The sequence below is a fragment of the Talaromyces amestolkiae genome (assembly GCF_001896365.1).
Source record: "Talaromyces amestolkiae strain CIB chromosome Unknown scaffold7.1, whole genome shotgun sequence".
Taxonomy (NCBI): Eukaryota; Fungi; Ascomycota; class Eurotiomycetes; order Eurotiales; family Trichocomaceae; genus Talaromyces; species Talaromyces amestolkiae.
In genome coordinates this window covers 1,513,509-1,532,935 of record NW_024468043.1, presented here as the reverse complement: position 1 = coordinate 1,532,935, position 19,427 = coordinate 1,513,509, and the positions used below count along the sequence as shown (strand labels likewise).

The 19,427-nt window shown below is 47.9% G+C and overlaps 8 protein-coding genes across 8 annotated transcripts; 5 read left to right on the top strand and 3 right to left on the bottom strand.

Annotated features, from left to right (window-relative positions):
• Positions 1 to 141: 141 nt before the first annotated feature.
• BHQ10_004547 (uncharacterized protein) lies at positions 142 to 1,880 on the top strand (the record flags this gene model as incomplete). The annotated part of the gene is made up of 4 exons (XM_040876924.1): positions 142 to 281; positions 333 to 413; positions 469 to 1,730; positions 1,783 to 1,880. 4 exons carry the CDS (start codon positions 142 to 144, stop codon positions 1,878 to 1,880), a joined length of 1,581 nt encoding a protein of 526 aa, XP_040733051.1.
• A 1,733-nt stretch (positions 1,881 to 3,613) lies between these two features.
• Positions 3,614 to 5,767, top strand: BHQ10_004546 (uncharacterized protein; the record flags this gene model as incomplete). The annotated part of the gene is made up of 1 exon (XM_040876923.1): positions 3,614 to 5,767. One exon carries the CDS (start codon positions 3,614 to 3,616, stop codon positions 5,765 to 5,767), a length of 2,154 nt encoding a protein of 717 aa, XP_040733050.1.
• A 604-nt stretch (positions 5,768 to 6,371) lies between these two features.
• BHQ10_004545 (uncharacterized protein) lies at positions 6,372 to 6,931 on the bottom strand (the record flags this gene model as incomplete). The annotated part of the gene is made up of 3 exons (XM_040876922.1): positions 6,372 to 6,515; positions 6,569 to 6,699; positions 6,760 to 6,931. 3 exons carry the CDS (start codon positions 6,929 to 6,931, stop codon positions 6,372 to 6,374), a joined length of 447 nt encoding a protein of 148 aa, XP_040733049.1.
• Positions 6,932 to 7,292: 361 nt separating this feature from the next.
• BHQ10_004544 (uncharacterized protein) lies at positions 7,293 to 7,706 on the top strand (the record flags this gene model as incomplete). Its single annotated transcript, XM_040876921.1, has 2 exons — positions 7,293 to 7,398; positions 7,537 to 7,706. 2 exons carry the CDS (start codon positions 7,293 to 7,295, stop codon positions 7,704 to 7,706), a joined length of 276 nt encoding a protein of 91 aa, XP_040733048.1.
• Positions 7,707 to 8,052: 346 nt separating this feature from the next.
• On the bottom strand, positions 8,053 to 12,509 carry BHQ10_004543 (uncharacterized protein; the record flags this gene model as incomplete). Its single annotated transcript, XM_040876920.1, has 9 exons — positions 8,053 to 8,140; positions 8,200 to 8,486; positions 8,542 to 8,606; positions 10,355 to 10,632; positions 10,682 to 10,848; positions 10,911 to 11,008; positions 11,057 to 11,185; positions 11,243 to 12,258; positions 12,319 to 12,509. 9 exons carry the CDS (start codon positions 12,507 to 12,509, stop codon positions 8,053 to 8,055), a joined length of 2,319 nt encoding a protein of 772 aa, XP_040733047.1.
• Positions 12,510 to 13,263: 754 nt separating this feature from the next.
• Positions 13,264 to 14,625, bottom strand: BHQ10_004542 (uncharacterized protein; the record flags this gene model as incomplete). The annotated part of the gene is made up of 4 exons (XM_040876919.1): positions 13,264 to 13,496; positions 13,556 to 13,683; positions 13,739 to 14,496; positions 14,551 to 14,625. 4 exons carry the CDS (start codon positions 14,623 to 14,625, stop codon positions 13,264 to 13,266), a joined length of 1,194 nt encoding a protein of 397 aa, XP_040733046.1.
• Positions 14,626 to 14,967: 342 nt separating this feature from the next.
• Positions 14,968 to 16,647, top strand: BHQ10_004541 (uncharacterized protein; the record flags this gene model as incomplete). Its single annotated transcript, XM_040876918.1, has 4 exons — positions 14,968 to 15,069; positions 15,128 to 15,798; positions 15,861 to 16,161; positions 16,225 to 16,647. 4 exons carry the CDS (start codon positions 14,968 to 14,970, stop codon positions 16,645 to 16,647), a joined length of 1,497 nt encoding a protein of 498 aa, XP_040733045.1.
• Positions 16,648 to 17,029: 382 nt separating this feature from the next.
• Positions 17,030 to 19,029, top strand: BHQ10_004540 (uncharacterized protein; the record flags this gene model as incomplete). The annotated part of the gene is made up of 8 exons (XM_040876917.1): positions 17,030 to 17,169; positions 17,228 to 17,321; positions 17,387 to 17,511; positions 17,595 to 17,853; positions 17,909 to 18,085; positions 18,229 to 18,329; positions 18,546 to 18,753; positions 18,808 to 19,029. The coding sequence occupies 8 exons, from the start codon at positions 17,030 to 17,032 to the stop codon at positions 19,027 to 19,029; spliced, it is 1,326 nt and encodes a 441-aa protein (XP_040733044.1).
• Positions 19,030 to 19,427: the final 398 nt, after the last annotated feature.

Here is a 19,427-nt window from a genome sequence, read left to right as displayed (position 1 = left end):
TGTCGTTCCAGCTGAGCAAAAATTCAACCACGCACGCAATTCACCCTGAACAACCAAAAATATTATATTATACGATCACCTACACCCGCAGAACATCCATTTGCCCATCGGTACCTTATATGCGCCTCGATCTCCCTGCAGATGCCTCTTTCAGATCGTACCCCGCCATCGGCGAATGGCAATAGTAGCACTGCTTCGGCGGAGCCCTCCTGGACTGTGCAAAAGTTTGGAGGAACCAGTGTGGGCAAGTTTGCTATCAATATAGTCGATCACATAGTACTGTATGTTGCTCTGCTCAATTAGTTTTCAATTCCCACTGACCCTTGCATCAGACCGAGTTTGGCGGATCAAAGAGTTGCCGTCGTATGTTCCGCACGCAGCAGTTCCTCTAAGGCTGAGGGTACCACAAATCGGTGAGTGCAATCTTCGATACTCAACATCCGTATGTCTAACCAGGACCTGGTATAGTCTTTTGCGAGCCGCTCGCGACGCTCAAAACTCGGTATCGAAAGCCTACGATATTCTAGTAGAAGCCGTGAGGCAAGAGCACGTGGAAGTGGCCGAGCAGCAAATAAAGTCCTCCGAACTAAGAGAGCGATTAATATCAGAAGTCAACCATGAATGCGCCCACGTCCTCAAAATACTTGACGCCGCCCAGACGCTCGGAGAAACTAGCGCTCGATGTGTCGATAAAGTGATTAGTGCTGGGGAGAAGCTCAGCTGTCGGTTCATGGCTGTTCTCCTGCAAGATCGCGGTGTTGATTCCGAATATGTCGATCTTTCAGAAATTATAGATTTTACCATCAGCAATGGCGGTCTCGACCAAGCCTTTTACGATCAACTGGCAGCGAATCTGGGAGCTAGAATCCGAGCCTGCGAGTCAAGGGTACCCGTTGTTACGGGATATTTTGGACCAGTCCCGGGAGGTCTATTAGATAAGATTGGTCGAGGATATACCGATTTGTGCGCAGCCTTAGTCGCCGTGGGCGTCAATGCGCAAGAGCTGCAGGTGTGGAAAGAAGTTGATGGTATATTCACTGCAGACCCCCGCAAAGTTCCAACAGCTCGCCTCTTGCCAGCAATTACGCCGGCCGAAGCCGCTGAATTAACCTTTTATGGATCCGAGGTCATCCACCCCTTCACCATGGAACAAGTCATCCGCGCAAGGATACCGATTCGCATCAAGAACGTTATGAACCCCAAGGGAAGCGGAACAGTTATATTCCCCGACTCGACGGCCGATCTTGAACGTATAGCAGGTGGTTATGAATCTAAATTGTTCCGATCAAGGAGTGCTAGCGTCCTGTCTGCGCAGCTCCAGGGTCCCAAGAGACCGACGGCCGTGACCATCAAACATAATATCCTAGTTATCAACGTCCATTCCAACAAGCGATCCCTATCCCACGGCTTTTTCGCCGGTATATTCTCGGTGCTAGATCGGTGGCGACTTTCGATTGACTTGATCTCGACAAGTGAAGTCCACGTGTCTATGGCTCTTCATTCTGAATTACCACTGCTGAACGGAATTGGCCGGGATGAATATCAGATCATTGATGAAGACCTCCGTGGCGCCATTGAAGATTTAAGGAAATACGGAGCGGTAGATATCATACCGGAAATGGCGATTCTGAGTCTAGTCGGCAAGCAGATGAAGAATATGGTCGGTGTTGCGGGAAAGATGTTCTCGACACTCGGTGAGAACAACGTGAATATTGAGATGATTTCGCAGGGTGAGTCTCTTTGACAGCTGACCTTGATAACGAGTGCTGACCAATTCGACAGGGGCTAGCGAAATCAACATCTCATGCGTGATCGATGAAAGAGACGCCGATCGAGCTATTAATATCCTCCACACGAACCTCTTTACATTTTTGGAATAGTTTTACAAAGAAAAGTTTCTTTTTCTTGAATATATCGGACACTGCATGATAAAAAAGTTTTGCTTGCATTTACTGTCATTGCAATCATACATGCACGCTCTGAAGAGATTGGTCTATACGTTCATCGCAAGCGAGCGATACAGTCATTTATTTCTTGTACTTGATTATTGCTTTTCCGTACTGTTATGGTACAGCTTCTTCTGGATTAGATTTTTGCATATTGTCGCATTTCTCTGAAGTGCATTGGGAGTTTGAAATGGCGTCGTTCTATTTTGATTCAGTGGAGATTTTGACAAAGACAGACTTTGATATTCAATGTACATACACAAAACGTTCGGAGTCTTTGATGAGTTTATCTGTTTGAGGAGAGTGATTAGGGCTAGACGGAAAGGGAGCTGCAAGGAACGCCTCAGGTCTCAATGGTCTGCCAGGAACCAGCAAAACTAGACGAAACGATCCACAATGATCCAATCATTGATTTCAATTCTTGATTGATAGACTTAATTCACTCTAACAAGGTTGCAGTCCGAGTCCCGGCACAGGCTCGGAATCTCACTGTGCAGAACTAATGCACCAGAACGGAGCATGTCCTCTGGCCTCGATACACCGCACAGTTCCGGCTCCACAGTACGACTTTGACGATCATCCAAGAACAAGATCGCTAGGCTTGCAAGAATGGGTGAAACACGCCTGTAGGTTGTCGCGACCAACACCCTTGCTTGTTCTCACCCTGTCATTTCTGCCGGCGGCCAGGATGTGCGACTCGCTCCGGAGGCAGGCACGGGGTCGGCAGAGGTATGCGGCTATTGGACGTCGGAATTTCTATCAAAGAGTGTAGCGAGGAACAAGAGAAGAGGGAAGAGGGAAAAGAGCAAGGGATGAGATCCAATCATTCCAGGCAGCCCCGATGATGACATGGGTCACGGGATACGCGGCCTCTGATTGGAGTGCTGAAAACCTGGAAGTGGATTAGCGCTGCCAACGCATCAACGCGACGCGCCTTCCTCAACAACAACGCGTCGTTCCTCCCTTCTGTCTCTTCTCTGGCATTTCGTCCATCTCTTCCATTTCCATCCTTCACCCCATTTCATCGCCCCTTCCATCTTTCATTCAATCTATATCCATTAAGCTTAGAAGGGGCGCCCCGTTTAGAGAAATCGCTCGCTATCGATAACTGTGACCCTATCGCATCCGCCTAGCTTCGTGAGTCGGAGGCCTCGACCGGCCAATGCGGGACTATCACGACGCGACTGGCTTTTGATCCTCGCTCCTAGCTCAGGACGCCACAATTGTGTGACGGCGTCAGCCCTGGTCCAGTAGTCCGCTATCTGCTCCTGCTTTAACTGGCTCGACTAGATTTCCCCATCGCCCGCTCCTCTTTTCTCTCGCCTTGTATTCTTAGTATTCCCCGTCGGGCCTCGCCGCCATTTGTCTTTTTCTCAACTTGACCTGGACTGGGATCTTTCGCGATTGTTCGTTGCAAGTCTTGAGAAGATCATTATAACGTCGCATCGTCAACATCATCTACACCATCAACATCAACAACAACAATACAACAAAATTGCTTAATATATCGTCGCATCCGACGCGTCGCGCATATGCTCCAACATCTGACTTGCGCCTCATCATAGAACCTGGCGGTGTGACAGTGATCACCCCGTACTGAACGATCTATCTGCAGCCGCTGGCTTGCCTAAATGGCCTCAACACATAGCCAACCTGGCTTAAACAACATGATGCCTCTACCACCCTCGGATCCAAGGAAGCAGCCCGCTTCCTTGCAACCCTCACCTCTACCTCCTCTCAATGGAAACACCACAAACTCTGCGCCATACGTGCTGAATCCGCCTAATACTCTGGAACGCCGGAAATCGTCGCCAACCAAAGGATCTCAGCGGCCTAGAACGTCTGATTCAGGTCAAGGCAGACTTGGCTTCGTATCGATTACTGCGCCTTCTCCATCCATGTTCCCTACAGATTCTCCCATCAAGAGAAACTCAAATCAACATATCCATCGACGAGCTCCTTCATTACCCATACAGGCCGCTTTCTCGACCTTTCCAAGCGCGCCATCTCCCTTCCCAACTCAACACCACTTCGCCTCTAGCTTTCCTAATGACGCCTTTGCCGACTTTCCTGACCCATCATGTCAGGTGAGACCACTTAAGAGAACTCTAATGGAATCAGCCCCCCTGATTGATCGGCCAGCAAACAAGAAACAGAAGCGCGAAGACTCGGCGACATTTACACTACCAGAGCCTCACGAAATGCCTCCTGTTGAAGACGATGGATCTAAACCGCCTTATAGTTATGCGGTTCTAATTGGCATGGCAATTCTCAGGGCGCCTGGTCGAAAGTTGACTCTGGCGCAAATTTACAAGTGGATTTCGGATACCTTTGCTTTCTACCGTTCTGGAGACTCTGGCTGGCAGAATAGTATTCGCCATAACCTTAGTTTGAATAAAGCGTTCATCAAGCAAGAGCGTCCCAAAGATGACCCTGGTAAGGGCAATTATTGGGCCATCGAACCTGGAATGGAAGCGCAATTCGTCAAGGATAAGTCTGCTCGGCGTGCGACACTGTCTAGCATTCCACTCCCCCCGATTATCCTACAAAGGGATGCTCCTTCATTTGCCCCTCAACCGAGCACCTCCATGTGGAGGGTTCCTCCGCCGCCGCTACCACCTTCTTCCTCTCACCATCCTGTTGAAATCTCTCAAATCCAAGAGCCATCGTCTGATGCTACTATTCTTGCCTCGGACCCCGCTCTACAAGAAGACAGTTCAGAGCAAGAATCTCATATCGCTCAGACCAATGTTCCTCGCTCCTCTCCTCCTCAAGTTATTCGCTCATCTCCACCAGTCGTTCCCCCTTCAGCCCGTTTCACTCGAGCAGGAACACCACCAACACCATCTCGCCCAATGGCATCAGCAGCAGCTCCTCGCGCACGGAATCAGCCTTCTGCTTCGGCCAACGACAGCGGTTACTACTCGTCTCTTGAGTCTTCAGTAATGAGGACAAACAAGACTGGCGTTATGCTGACTTCTGATCTGGACATTGAACCTCCACGCCTGAAACGCGGCCGTGCAGAGGAAGAGATTGCCCGGATTAGGAGCTCATCTCATGACATAAGTCCTGGCCATTCCAAGGTTCTCAAGAAGAGCGCCAACTCGGTTGCTGGCTCATCGCCTCTGCGCGGCGAATACATCAGCTTGCTMCCCCCGCCATTGACACCGATGATCAAATTCAAGAAACCGCTCAAGCCGCCACCATCTTTGTCGCCTAATACGAATCTTCGTAATCATCGACGCAAGATTCAGCATATGGTCAACTCGCCTATCAAGCATTTAGGTCTTGCCGAAGAAGAACTACCCTGGAGCCCAGCGTTTACTATCCATGACGAGACAACATCTACACCCAATGACAGTATTCAGCTACATTTCGACATCTTTGCCGATTCAGTGGCAGATGTTGTTTACACTCCAGCTCGCAAGTCTCCCGAGAAGCGCAGCATCAAGCGTGAGACGCAAACTGCCACTGGATTGGCCGAGTCAGCGCTTGCAGACATAACCACGACCAGCGTCAACAAGCGGATTGGGCGTTCCTTACTATCGACGGGCAAGGGATTGTCTTCACATTTCCAAGATTCTCCGTCGAAAGTCCCAGCACATCAGTCAGCTCGGTTCCTCGATGCGTCGAATGATGACTTTTTCTCCTTTAGCATGTTTGATGATAGCCCTGAGGAAGTTGACGGTGTTGATCTGCTGCAAGGATTCAAGAAGATTGGCGGCAACACTGCGAGAGACAATACTAGCAACGCTGGTATCAACAAAGCTGGTGGGCTTAGACAGCCACTTAATCAGCGAGGCTATAGCTCTTACTTTTGATGCGTGAGCTCTAATGACTGTACGATGATACGCTTGCTCATTCATCGGTGTTGGTTTGATATATCAGATTCTATTTACGGTGTTCTTTCTTGGTCTGGCGTTTTCTCAATTGATTTGCTTTGATTTTTTAGATGGGAAGGATGGATGTCACACTGGGATCGGGAATTTGGATTCGGTTTACTCACGATGTAATGAACAAAATGTTTGATGTACATGACCCTTTTAGCTAGCGTTGTTATGCTTGTCTTGCTTCCGTCTGTGACGGCCATTCAGTGTCATTTTGTTGCATCTGATTTCTAGCATGTTGTCTGTCTTTTCATGTACGTTGATTGGATTGGATTGGGTCTGGGTTGATTCTGGTTTTTTTTTATAGCGAGGGTTCATGTATGGGTTGGAGAGGAATACTTTAGGTCTAAATTGGAACTTTCAACATCTCATCAATGAGTACTTTTATATTGCAAATTGCAAGTTGAAGAAGTAAACCATGGGTATCATCATATCAGTTCAGTAATCATAATACATATGAGTAATGCAGAAACCAGTTATTTCGAAGAAGACGCGCCAACACCGACAAATCCTTAAAATGTTTGGGACAGAAAGAAAGCTAATCACTACTCGAACAACCCCGACACCCACAGCTAACGCACTGTATCGCCTGCTCCTCCTTGAGCTGCGCCTTGGGCACGCGGCAGATACACGTGGAATTGAAATTGGTCTCTTTGGTCTGTATGCACCGGAGGCAGCACAACTAATCCTCATATCAGCCATCAATTTCCATCCGGATCATAGGACAAAACGCACCTTTTCATAACCCTGCTTCTTCCACTTGGCGATCAGCATTGCGTCCGCATACTTGTTCTTCAAAAGCCAGTCATAGAGCTGTTTTGAGATGGCTTCTTTCTCGTAGTAGAGCTCGTAGATGTATCTAGACCCTAAACCCAAGCATCAGCCTCTTTGTCTTTACGTTGGTGTATTGATGGATGGGGACGTACGTTGATGCGTAATCTGAAATATGGGCCAGAGTACTTCGTGCCTCTTCTTCCCGTCGTGAGATGCGTTCTCGGCATCTTTCATTTTATTGCTGAATTCTAGGAGGGTGTCTTCGATGTCGTCGAAGCCTGCGGGGGGAGGTTTTGCGTTGCGAGTTGTGCGGATTGGTGGCATTTTGCTTTCTTCTTTTTCTTCGTTTGTTTTTTATTGAAGGGCAGTATATGTCAGTTTTTTGGGATGGTAAACGAGTGAATGTGAACAGGTCTCTATTGCTGAAGTTGAAGTTGTATAAGAGTCAGGTGGCGGAGCTCGAGATATTAAATTCAGGCCAGTACATTTCTGCCACCTGCCACCGCTCGGAAATGCTACGGAGCTGTCTGCAAATAGCTGATTTACCATTTTCTCGGAAAGCATCAAATATATCAGCATCTACGTCTTCAACTTCACAATTCTGCCCGTTCCAACATAGAAAGAATACAACGAATACACTCCCAAGACATATTTTCAAAAGTGAACCTCTGCAATAACATACAAAATGGACGGCCAACCACAATTCGATATCAGCAAACTCAGCATGTCTGATCGTCAAGAATTGAACCAATTCTTGCAAAATGAGACACAAAAGTCGAATATCCAGCAGAGTACGTCTTTGTAAACCCATATTCTCCTTTCATCAACTCTTCTATTTTAATGTCAGGCGATAGTCGCCAAATGACGTCAAGTCACTTAACACATACGTACTGTTATACATCAACGAAGCAAGCTGACATCTATCACAGCCGTCCACCAGCTCACTGATATCTGCTTCAAGAAATGCGTCACCTCGAAAATCTCATCCAAGACACTCGACCGAACCGAGGAAGCCTGCGCACAAAACTGTGTCAACAGATGGCTGGATGCGAATCTTGCTATTGTCAAGCATTTGGAGGTCGTTCGCGGATCGCAATAATTTCTTGGATTTCGAATGACATAGATGTACAATGAAGTACAACGGGGAATGGATGTACGGAATCAGGACATAGATTTGGATCCGGTCATGTATTTTTATGCTGTTCAATTTCCACTTACTGTAACATTACAACTACGAAATAGACGCAATTCTGCCAGTCTTTAACCCTTGCCAATAACATCTACGAATAAAAATTAGGGTATAGATCATAGATCATATTGACCTTCCGACATCATTCATTTAGGACGTATTATCCGCCTATTTATTGAGGGTAAAAAAGAATAATTTTTTCGAACCACCATGCAACCAAATGAAAAAGAAAAAGAATTGTCATTTTTAGATTTCTTTAAACAATAGCGAGCTTGGTAGCGGCGATATCAAGTGCGTCAACATCAGGGGTCAAACGAGCATAGGCCTTCTTGGTTCCGTCGGGTCTGCAATGAATTAGCATTATGTCTTGTCATTCAAATGTAGCACACGGGTGAAAACAAACCGGATAAGAGTGTTGATCTTGACAGTGTCAACGTCATAGAGCTTCTTAAGAGCAGCCTTGATCTGACGCTTGTTGGCCTTGACGTCCACAATGAAGACAAGTGTGTTGTTCTCCTCAATCTTCTTCATGGCGCTCTCAGTGTTGAGAGGGTGCACAATGACCTTGTGGTGGTCGAGACGGGTCTCGTGGGGGACGGACTTGCGAGGGTATTTGGGGGAGCGTGAGAGTTGCAGAGTCTTGGGGAGGTGGAATGTGGTCGAGGTACGGATCTTGCGCAACTTCTTGGCCTGTTCTTTTCTTAGTTTTTTATATTTCCGTTCATTCACGGATTTGTAGACGTACACCCTGTCCCTTGAGGACGGCTTTGGCGGCAGCGCCGGCCTTGTTGCTGGGCTTGCCCTTGGCTCCTATTCATACCGTTAGCCATAATATTCAATCCATCCGACCGAATGCGTAGATAATCGATTTATTCGTGTCCCTCTTCATCTCCTCGACTATCAAAGCACCGCATCGAACGAGTCGCGAATCGTGAGTCGTCAGTAGTCGAATGGAATTGGTCGTATTTGAATTCAGGAAAAGGCGTCCTGTCGTTCAATATTCATCTGTCACGCATGCTTGATATTCGAGGTGACCAAAAGAGAGACCACGGAACCGACGATTCTCGCATTCGAATCCGTTTTAATATAGGATTGTGGTGATGGAATACCTTTCTTTTCCCCGGCCATGTTGTCGAATATGGGCGTCTGCTCGTGAATTAACTTGTCGAATCTCAAATCAAGATCAAGATCGAAGCCAAAAACCAAAGCCGTCACTAGAGTAATTTTTCTAAGCGAGGAAAGATTTGTGTGTGGATGGTCACGGGTTGTGGGTGCTTCCCGGCCAATGGGGGCTAATATGTGGGGCGACCAAAACGGGACTAGCTCTTTCCATATTGAATTTCTACAGACATACAGCCTTCATTTGTTGTACAGACTCCTTAACAATAGATATTGGTTTGATCATGGCAGTCAAAAAGCGCAAACGCCCAGGCCTACTCTCGCACACGCGCCCCCGACCCCCCACGGCAAAACATCTCACCCCCTCCACCCCAACAGCCTCACTATCATCCAGAGCAACCAGAAATCTCATCAACGCTCACCACCAACTCCTCAAAGCACGTGAAAGAGCCGTCATTGCCGGCGATGAAGCTTCAGTCAGTCACATTGATGCTCAGATAGAAGCCAATGGCGGGKTGGAAAGTTATCAACTCGCCAGCAAGACCGGCCAGTCCCGTGAGCGAGGTGGTGATTCGAGTACTGTCTTGCTAGAATGGATTCGTCCGTTATTGAAACGAATTAAGCAAGCAAGGCAGACTGAAAAAGCATCTGTAGGAAAGCTGAGATTACTGGAAGTCGGTGCACTTAGTACAAAAAATGCCTGCTCTCAACATGATTGTATCGATGTGACCAGAATCGATCTCAATTCTCAGGAACCGGGCATCTTGCAACAGGACTTCATGGAAAGGCCACTTCCGGCTGCTTCTGATGATGGTGATGAAAAAGAGCGATTTCATGCCATCAGTCTATCCCTGGTACTCAATTATGTACCTTCTGCTGCTCAGAGAGGAGAAATGCTGAAACGTTGTTCTGCGTTTTTCACTACATCTGCTCCATCTCCGCTCCATATAGAGAACACGAGTTTCAGACCATATCTCTTTCTGGTACTCCCGGCAGCATGTGTCCTAAACTCACGATATTTCAATTCAGAACGGCTCAATGATATAGCTACAAGTCTGGGATATAACAAAGTCAAAGAAAAAGTCACCAACAAACTCATTTATCAGTTATGGGAATTTCGTCCACTTCCACTCGACAACAACAACAAAAACAAATCCGCAAGGATATTTCAAAAGGAGGAACTCAATCCCGGCAAGACGAGAAACAACTTCACTATTACCCTCAATGGGAACCGTGAATCATGAAAGGTCGAAAAGAACGCTACAATATGCTGTATACGTGTATATGCATGTGCTTCAACAACAGGGCCAGAACATCAAATCGAAATCACGATTAGACAGGCACGCTTGATTCGGGGAATGGTAAGAAAGCCCATGTGGTTCCGACGATGGCCATGACTGACGAGACAATCACCAGGAACCAATCAAAGATCCTCTCACTAAGCGAAATCTCATTTCCAAAGATCTTAAGGTAGAATGCAAGTGGCAGAATGATGCAAATAGTAAAACACAACAAAGAACCCATGAGCGCCATGATGCGGTCAAAAGACGGAAATACAATGGCGATGAAAACGATCAGAACGAGCACAAAGACGCGTATGAGAGCTTTGCCAATCAAGGCTGCTTTCTTGGGTTCTTCGCTACTGTCCTGCGAGGAGTGAGAGTCCGACGAGTTCAGACCGCACAGGACTTCAGCCGTTGCAATAAGCGGCCGGGCACTGTTTGTGTCAGCTTTCACATTAAAGTTCTCCTGAGATAGACACTCACTTCAAAGGCACCTTTGTGATCGGGATGATTGCAGTAAACAGAATCATGCAAATCGAAAGGGCGCGAGGATAGCCGGTGCTCTGCAGTATATTGACGATAACTTCGTCACGGACGCTCTCCCCAAACATCAACCAGCCGATTATAGCCATTGAACAATCAAGGCCAAACTAGACACTCAACATTAGTATCCAGATCTGAAGTTTGCCGCAATAGAATTCATGAATCATACCGTAAAAATATACGTAACGAAAAGMCYCCTGCCATATTTATGGGGATGTCTCATGTCGCGGTATATATTTGGAAAAACGCCATGTCCGCCCCAGGGAGCTAAAGAGTCAGAATTCGTGTGCATATTTCTTTAGGGAGGGCACCTACACATAATGAGGCCAAAGCTGAGAGGTAAAGTCGCCCAATTCTCAGGGAAGAGGGATGTATTGGCCGGTTGACGAAGAGATCCAGGCGAGTCTGGCTTGATAAGACCATCTATGAAGACGATTCCCACGACTATAAATGTTAGACGACTTCTGCAGGGTTACAACTACATGGAAAGCGGCAACTTACTTGCAGTGCATGACAGTATACCGAGAATACTAGTGACACTCAGGAAACGCAATGGAACAAAGCTGAGCGGCAGTAGGACAACGCCACAAATAATCTTCCACTGTAATAGACTAAGACCAGGTAACAGAGTACCGAGGGAGTCTCCGAACAACACCACAAGTGCAACGCAAGCGCCTAAAAGTTCCAAGCAAAACAACAGACTAGTCACAACACGAGCCTGGTGCCCAAAGCTTATGTATGCGAGGTCCCCATAAGTCACTAGATGGTGGTCGACGTCCATACATTTAGCCAAGACCCTCGCAGTGTAGGCCGTAACTGCAGCTGAGAAGCACAAGAACGAAAGACCAGGTATCCAACCAGCATATTTCATGCCGAGAGGCAGACTTAGCAAACCGACACCAATCAAGACGTTGACCGAGTTGAAGATGGTCTGCGGCACCGTGCTTTGACCGACGATGATGCTCTCCTTAGTACCGTCTTCATGCTGAATTTGCTTCACCAGTAGTGGTCCTCTATCCGGCTCCGGCTCGCCACCGGATATCAGTTGGTGTTGGTGTTCATGATGAAGCTCAAGCGCTCTATGTCGGGCGGTCTCACTTGCGCGAGAAGCAATCGTACCATAGGAGGTCCCGAAACTTCTACTTAAAGAGGAGTGGTCGTATGCTCGGAGAAGATCAGCTGGTGTTGTCGGCGAATCTCTGCTCAATAACGGTCTCAGGTCTTGGGGTGAGCTGTCCCTTCTATCGGTGCCGTCATGCACACTGTCTGAAGGGAATCTTGACCGTCCGGAGCGATAGCTGGCAGACAAAAGCGGGTGTGTCGTGGACTTCTGATCCACATCGTCCTGTGCGGGCTGGCGCTCATCTGTCTCATCGGGCTCTTCGTACTCAAACACAAAGGATGAGCGCCGAGGAATAATTTCTGGGAATGCCGCTGCTCGTTGCCATGACCGTGCAAAGTTGTCCAAGCTGTTTACACCACCTGCTTGCCGAAGCCGCAAAGACATCTGCCCAGCTCTACAACCTTCATGAGTACAATGCAAGAAACTTCAATATGTCAAAGCCAGCAATTCATACCTGTGATGAGCTTCGCCATCGTCGTCCTCGAGGTCACCTGCGACATCATCACCGTCCAAGTAGTTTGCGGACGTTGAGGGCGAGAAACGGCCCGATAGCCAGGAGTTTAGATAAGAGCCTGCGGATCCTTGACTAAAAGACCGAGCTTGTCTCCCCTCAGCGGAGTTCGTGTGGTTATTGCTGTTCGACATGAGAATTTGGAGTTTCTGCCCGGTGTAGGTTGGAGAAGGTAGTGAGTAACGGCGGAAGGAGCAAGTCGAGAAGGTTCGGGCTGGTCGAGCTTAATCATACACACAACGTCATGTTGAAAGCCAGCTCTTAGAGTGAGAACTATAGGACAAGGAGGGGGAATGTCCGTTAAATTATAACGATAGCTATACTATGTTTTCAAGCCGGTACGTAACAGAGCTTGGTCTCTGATAAGAAGGAGGAGCGCATCCCCACTTAGTCTGATAAGCTCGGTCTCGTGATAAATTTTTTGGATTGGGATGACATTGCAGAAAACACCAGTAGAAACAAGTTAAACAAGTTAAACAAGTTAAACGAATATACTATACCTACCAACTGATGTCAGTAGATGTTTGCCAAGTACTTATACCAACCATTTCTTCTGCCCATCCCATACACTATGGGTTTCCTTTCGACTGTATCAGCCCAGCCACAGTCGAAGCCGTACATGCTGCAAGTTACAGCTACACCAGCATCGCGGTACGAGTAAAACAACCGGGTAATTAATACCGAAATTAATTTCCGCACGTAACATGTCCCTGTATCGTTTACACGATCAACCCTTACAATTTAATTTCTTAGGGTTAACGATCGCCCTACAGTCAGGACAATATGCTGGGATAGTGGGAGATGATGGTATTCCGTCATAGCTTAGCTAGATGTATTCCATCGAGCCACCGGAATAATCGTCCTCACTTGACTTCGCCCGGCTACCTGCTAATATCCAAATTTCTCCTTGTGCTCCGCCCATAATTTCCCCCGTAGCTCCTTATCAAGCAAAATATCCAATCCTGTGGCCGCCATCACTTTGGCATACTTCAGAGAGGCATCAAACGCAGACCGCGTGCCTGCAGATTTCTCGAACAGAGGATGATGAGGACCGATTGTTGGATTGTCTACATCAATCGAGAAACCGGGATGCAGACTAGGAAGTGCGTAGCTGACATTCCCTATACTCTTGATGTTAATATATAACAGGGAGCCAATGATTACATAAGGGAGAGCGCACCTTGATCGGTTGAAGCACCGCTCACCTGAGGGATAGACCGTATGTAATTCAAATTCTGATCCTGACAATGGTCATAGAAGCGATCCGCAATTAGATCGCTGCAGCGGAGGTCCTTGTAGTTTTCTAGCCTGCAGAGCACTCATGTCAGATCTCATCTCGCGCAGTGATGCTCATACTACTTACCATTCAAAGTCTACCGTACACCCAGCCCCCTTTGCAGCCCCTTCACAGCAAGCGATTACTCGTCCACGAGTATCTTGCAACTCGGTATCCGTCTCCGCGCGCATATATAATTCAATCTGCGTCAGGTGCGGAATTACATTTGCCTTATCCCCGCCTTTGGCTATAATGGCATGAATTCGCTGATTGGGTGCGACCTGCTGTCGAAGCATAGAAATACTGGTGTATGCTGCCACTGCAGCGTCTAGCGCATTGCGACCTAACCAGGGAGCGTTCGCAGCGTGGGCGTTGACTCCATGAAATGTCACTGTAGTTCCAGCTCTGGCCATACAACGCGCAAACACCACGCCATCTCCCTGATGGCGCGGTCCAGGATGACCCATCAAGCACGCGTCTACGCCCTGATAGGCACCCGCTTTAAGAAGCTCAATCTTACCACCTCCTCCCTCCTCAGCAGGCGTCCCAAGAAGGCGGACCCGTCCCTCAATATTATGCTCCCTTACAGCCTCTGCAGTGGCGAGAAAGGCAGCTAGCGAGGACGCTGCAATCAGATTATGCCCACAGGCGTGGCCAATCTCCGGAAGGGCATCATATTCTGCATTGTATACAATCAGGCCCCCTCCCGTACCCACCTCGACTTCAAAGGCGGTCTCAAGCCCATAGGCATGACGGGTGACGGTATAGCCCAGCTTTTCTAGCAGGTTACAGATGGTATTATGAGCATGAATCTCTTCATACCCGAGCTCGGGGTGGGAATGGATCTGGAAAAAGCGTGTTAGCTTTATCGTGCAATGAGTAACAACGTAATTGCCCACCTCCTTGTTGATCTCCCAAAGGTCATTCTCATGCGTTACAAGGCTTTTCGTCAATTCCTCTTTGATGGCGGCCATCTTCGTCTTAGGGGTGCCACGCTTTACTCAAGTAGAAAATGATTCAGAAGACGGGCGAAGACTGAGCGCCGACCCTCAGTATTTATCTCATCTCCGAGATCCATGGTTGTTAGGAAAAGGTACAGCTCCTGTCTTGACATCGTGAACATTGAACTTCGGCAGCAACAACCAATCGTCAATGATGCTCGCCAATTCGCGGGCCAATCATCTTTCTTGCTTAAATCACCAACTGTGACTAGTCTAGGTGCAAGTGGACCGCTTATCACCACAGCACTCCGGAATCCCTCATCTTCAAGGGCTCTTCTCGCTTCAGATCTCTTTCACCTTGCATTTTCATATACTATGCTCCGTACGAGGATTCCTTCCAGCCGCCGGCCTAATGTCAGGCCGTCATGCGCCCCGGTCTCGGACGGGTTGCTCAACGTGTCGCACCCGCAAAGTGAAGTGTGACGAGAGTCGGCCTTCTTGTAAGCGATGCGAATGTGCCGACGTTCGATGTGAGTGGTTAGAAGTGGCTCGCAAATCACGGGGAAAGAGGACGAGTGCAAAGGCCTCGAGGGAAAGTCAGGCCAAGTTTTCGACTCTTTTACCCCGGATTGAGGATCCGGCGCACATTGTTGCGCTAGATCCCTTGACGCTTTTCTACCCCTTTTCTCTGTCGGCTCAAGACCGGGAGTATCTGGCATTTTTCCCCCACACGTCGTTGGTGCAGTGGTTTGGGAAGCCGTGGAAGTGGGCGTCTCTAAATTATCTACACAGTAAGATTGCGCCGCATTCGGTCGTGGTCATGAGGATGGTCCTAGCCATTGCTGCAGCGGAACTAGAAAGCATACGATACGCGCAACAGACACAGAGTAGTGGCGAACCCCCTCGCCAAAGGGATCATGAACGCTGGGTAGCAGGGACCCACCACTACAGAATTGCGCTCAGGGGCTTTCAGAGTTTGCTTGTGAAGTCCCGGCCTCTGTCAGAGCAAGAGTTCGATGAGATTTTGGCAGCATTTTTATTGATGGCAATTTATGAACTCCACTTCAGCGCCGACACAGCCGGACTACAGGTTCACATTAGTGGTATTTATACATTTCTACGTGTCCGAGGCGTGACATTCCAAGGTACCTGGCAGCAGGGAAGCAATCTACCTGTCTTGAGCCAACAACTACTTTTATTTATCATGTACGCCCTGTCTGTCGGATGTCCATCGCGGATTTCTTGGGTTTGACTAAGTCGGACTACAGGTATATACATATATCGATTATTCACCAGGGTCAGGCTGTACCAAGTCTCTGGGAGAGGGCCGGCCACGAAAGCCAACTGCCTTCAATTTTAGACAAGCTTTTCTACGCAAGTCGAAATGTCCACCTCTCCATATGGCAGTCGGGGTACCCGACTCAGGAATTAGTTGATGACTTTTCCGTTTTCCGCCCTCTGGAGCTATTCAACGAGTGTAACAAATTCAAGCTTCTTATCAGAGACCAACAATTGCAATCAGCTGTAGATGCGGACAAATTAGCAATGGAACTTGCCGACATCGGAAACGTAAGTACCAGCGACGATATCCATTCCTCAATGACTCGCTCGGTCGACTAATCAGCGGCAAAGCGATTCCAGGATCTGATCGCACTTAGTCAGCGGTGTGACTCGGGGTTGTGCAAACGAGAGCTTCAGACTATCTATTATGTAGTTGCCGAGTTTCACGCGATAGAGTTGATGCTCCACCAGACAATCTGCACGGCAAAGAATGAATCCTGTCATCGGCGATCCCTTGACGCTTTCATGCGGATTCTCAAGAAGATCTCAGCTGATGACGACTCCAAACTGGGGAGAGTCTTCTGGGCCATGATTGTGACGGCGGAGTCAATATCTGACGAGGACCACCGTCAATGGATCCAAGACGCCCTTCAGCGCATCCGGAATATGGGAGTATACAAGTCTGTAACGCTCTGTGCCATGGACAAATCGTGCGGTGGGTCTGTTAGTTCCAACTTGCACAATAATCAGTATATCGTGGGATCTCCGCATTAAATAACAATGACTCGCTCGTCGAAGGCCCCATATGTGTTCTTCTGCCCTATCTAGAGTTTAGACTACCTTGGCTAGCGCCTCTATATTGCCGATATGACGAATCACGGAGTGCCATAAGATAACTCTATCATCGTTAAGGGCATTTGGGTTGGTCGCAGAATTAGGCGATCCCCCAGGTTATCATGACTGCCATGTCCATAGATAACCGATTCTGTAGGAGAAAGGTATCATGAAGTCTATAAAAACTACTCTTTCATCTATGCTAGTCGCATGGTATGAAGATGTGACTTCCGCTGGAAAGCTTGCCAGATGAAATTTCTGCTATATCGTTGCAAATTGCCATTCCTGAATACAGAAACATTCCCACAATCAAACGTGCATCATGGGAGAGAAGCAGAAGAAGACCACCTCGAAGGTTGGGAACTCGGCTGCGAGTGTGGACGTTGCTCCTGGGGAACAGTACATAGGAACAGAATTGACTCCGTCGAACCGTAGGCGATTGGTACGCAAGATTGATTGGATGTATGCTAGGCTTCTCCAACTTGAAGAAAATCCTCAGATTTATTGACTCTTTCAAAAGCCTCATGCCGCTTATGGGAATTTCCTACATGCTTCAATTTCTTGATAAACAGGCATTAGGGCAATCCACCCTCATGGGCATCATTCCAGACCTGGTGGGTTCGATATCTCTTGATATGTTGGAGTGTCCAGTGTGAGAATACTAACTTGGATGTTTCAGAAAATGACGGGTAATCAGTATTCATGGTCCGGCTCGATATTCTACTTCTCCTACCTCGTCTTCACCTACCCGTTGTCGATGCTCATGGTCAGACTGCCGCTGGGAATGTTCATCGCTTTGTCAGTGTGAGTGTTTTTGCAGTTTTTTTTTTACGTACACTGTACACTGTACATCACTTGCATATGCTAACGATGATACATAATAACAGACTTCTTTGGGGAGCCGTACTGGCTTGTCATGCTGCTGTATCCACCTTTGCCGGCATCATGGTGGTTCGTTTCTTTCTCGGTGCAACCGAGGCCGCTGTGTCACCTGGCTTTAGCCTGATCACCGGCATTTGGTATACAAGACAAGAACAGCCTTTGCGTCATGGCTTCTGGTTTGCAGGGAATTCTGTTGCTACGGCTTTCGGCGGCCTGGTGGCCTATGGGGTAGCTCAAATTGACGGATCATTGCCTGCATGGAAGGTGAGCTAGCCCCTCGGAGCTTTGTGATAGTTATACTGATCTGACATGAATCAAGTGGTTTTTCATTATATACGGCCTGATCACCATGGGTTGGGCGGTTGTATTGCTCCTCTTTCTCCCAAACTCCATTTCTTCCGCACGGTTTCTTGACAGCTCTGAACGCCGAATAGCGGAGGAGCGAACGCAAGTCAACCAAACCGGGACCAAAAACAGCATTTTACAATGGCATGAGGTCTGCGAGGCACTTTCCGACTACAAGATCTGGATCCTTTTCTTCTTCCAAATAGCCAACAACATCCCAAACGGAGGGCTTACAATGGCAAGTTTCTAGTGACTACGCACAGCTCATTCCAACTGACTGACTGGTCCATTTAGTTTGGTTCACTGGTACTCGCCGGGTTTGGATATTCGACTCTGCATGTCTACCTCTTGCAAATACCTATGGGTGCCGTCCATGGCTTGTTTGTTGTAGGAAGGTTAGTCCCTCGTGAGGCACTCCTATGCCACAGAGAGTATACTAAATCTCGATCAATACAGCACTTACCTTGCAACTAAGTTCCATAACATTCGATGTGTTCTGGTATCATGTTGCACAATAGTGTCGTGAGTTAGTCTATTTTCGCCATGAGGCTTGAGAACTCGGTTGACAACGTGCTATGCTACAGACTTATTGGCTGTGTGTTGGTATACAGATGTCATAACAATGGCGCCCGCTTGTTTGGCATGTTCATCTTCTCGGCCTACGCAGCTGGTATCCCAATGACCCTATCGATGATTTCTTCCAACGTTGCAGGGTTTACCAAGAAGGCCACAGTCAGTGCGATGATGTTCGTCGCATATTGCATTGGCAATATCGTGGGCCCATTCTTGTTCCTCTCCCGTGAAGCACCGGCGTATAAAGTAAGTGGCGAGCTGCGCTTCTTCCTGCATAAGTGATCACTAATGTGTATTTAGAGCGGGTTCATATCTATCATTATCTGCCTCGCTGTTGCTACTGTCCTCGTTCTTGTTTTGGGGCTTACCTGGCGGTGGGAAAATCATCGACGAAACCAAAAGTACGGACCGCCCGTTGAAGTCGTCGCTATACACAACGAAGGAAAGACCGGAACCATTTCCGCGGTGGCAGTGGAGGACTTGACGGACGTCCATAACCACAATTTTCGCTATGTATTCTGAAGAGTCATCGTGCAGTCGTCCGAAATGATCGTCGTGCTCAAATTTCGGCAATCCGAGCCTTATTGAATCACCAAGGGTTGGCCCTTGGAGAGTCAGTATGCGTACTACTCCTGTTTGTCTTGCTTGCTTCATATGAGAGGATATTTCAGCTGCGAAGCCTAGCATATCTGCCTACCACGAACACACTAGTCAATCTATTACCATATTCACAACAAGAAGCGAGCTTGGAAGCCTTCAATACGCAGCAGACCAGGAACGAACTAGTAGTAGAACTGGCAGACTGACAACCAGCAAATATACCGTAGCCCTGATCATGGGATGGTAGTATTAGTCGTCTTACTGGAGTCTGGATAACATCCGGTTAGTACGTGTAACAGCGTATTTTTGGTTTTGATTGG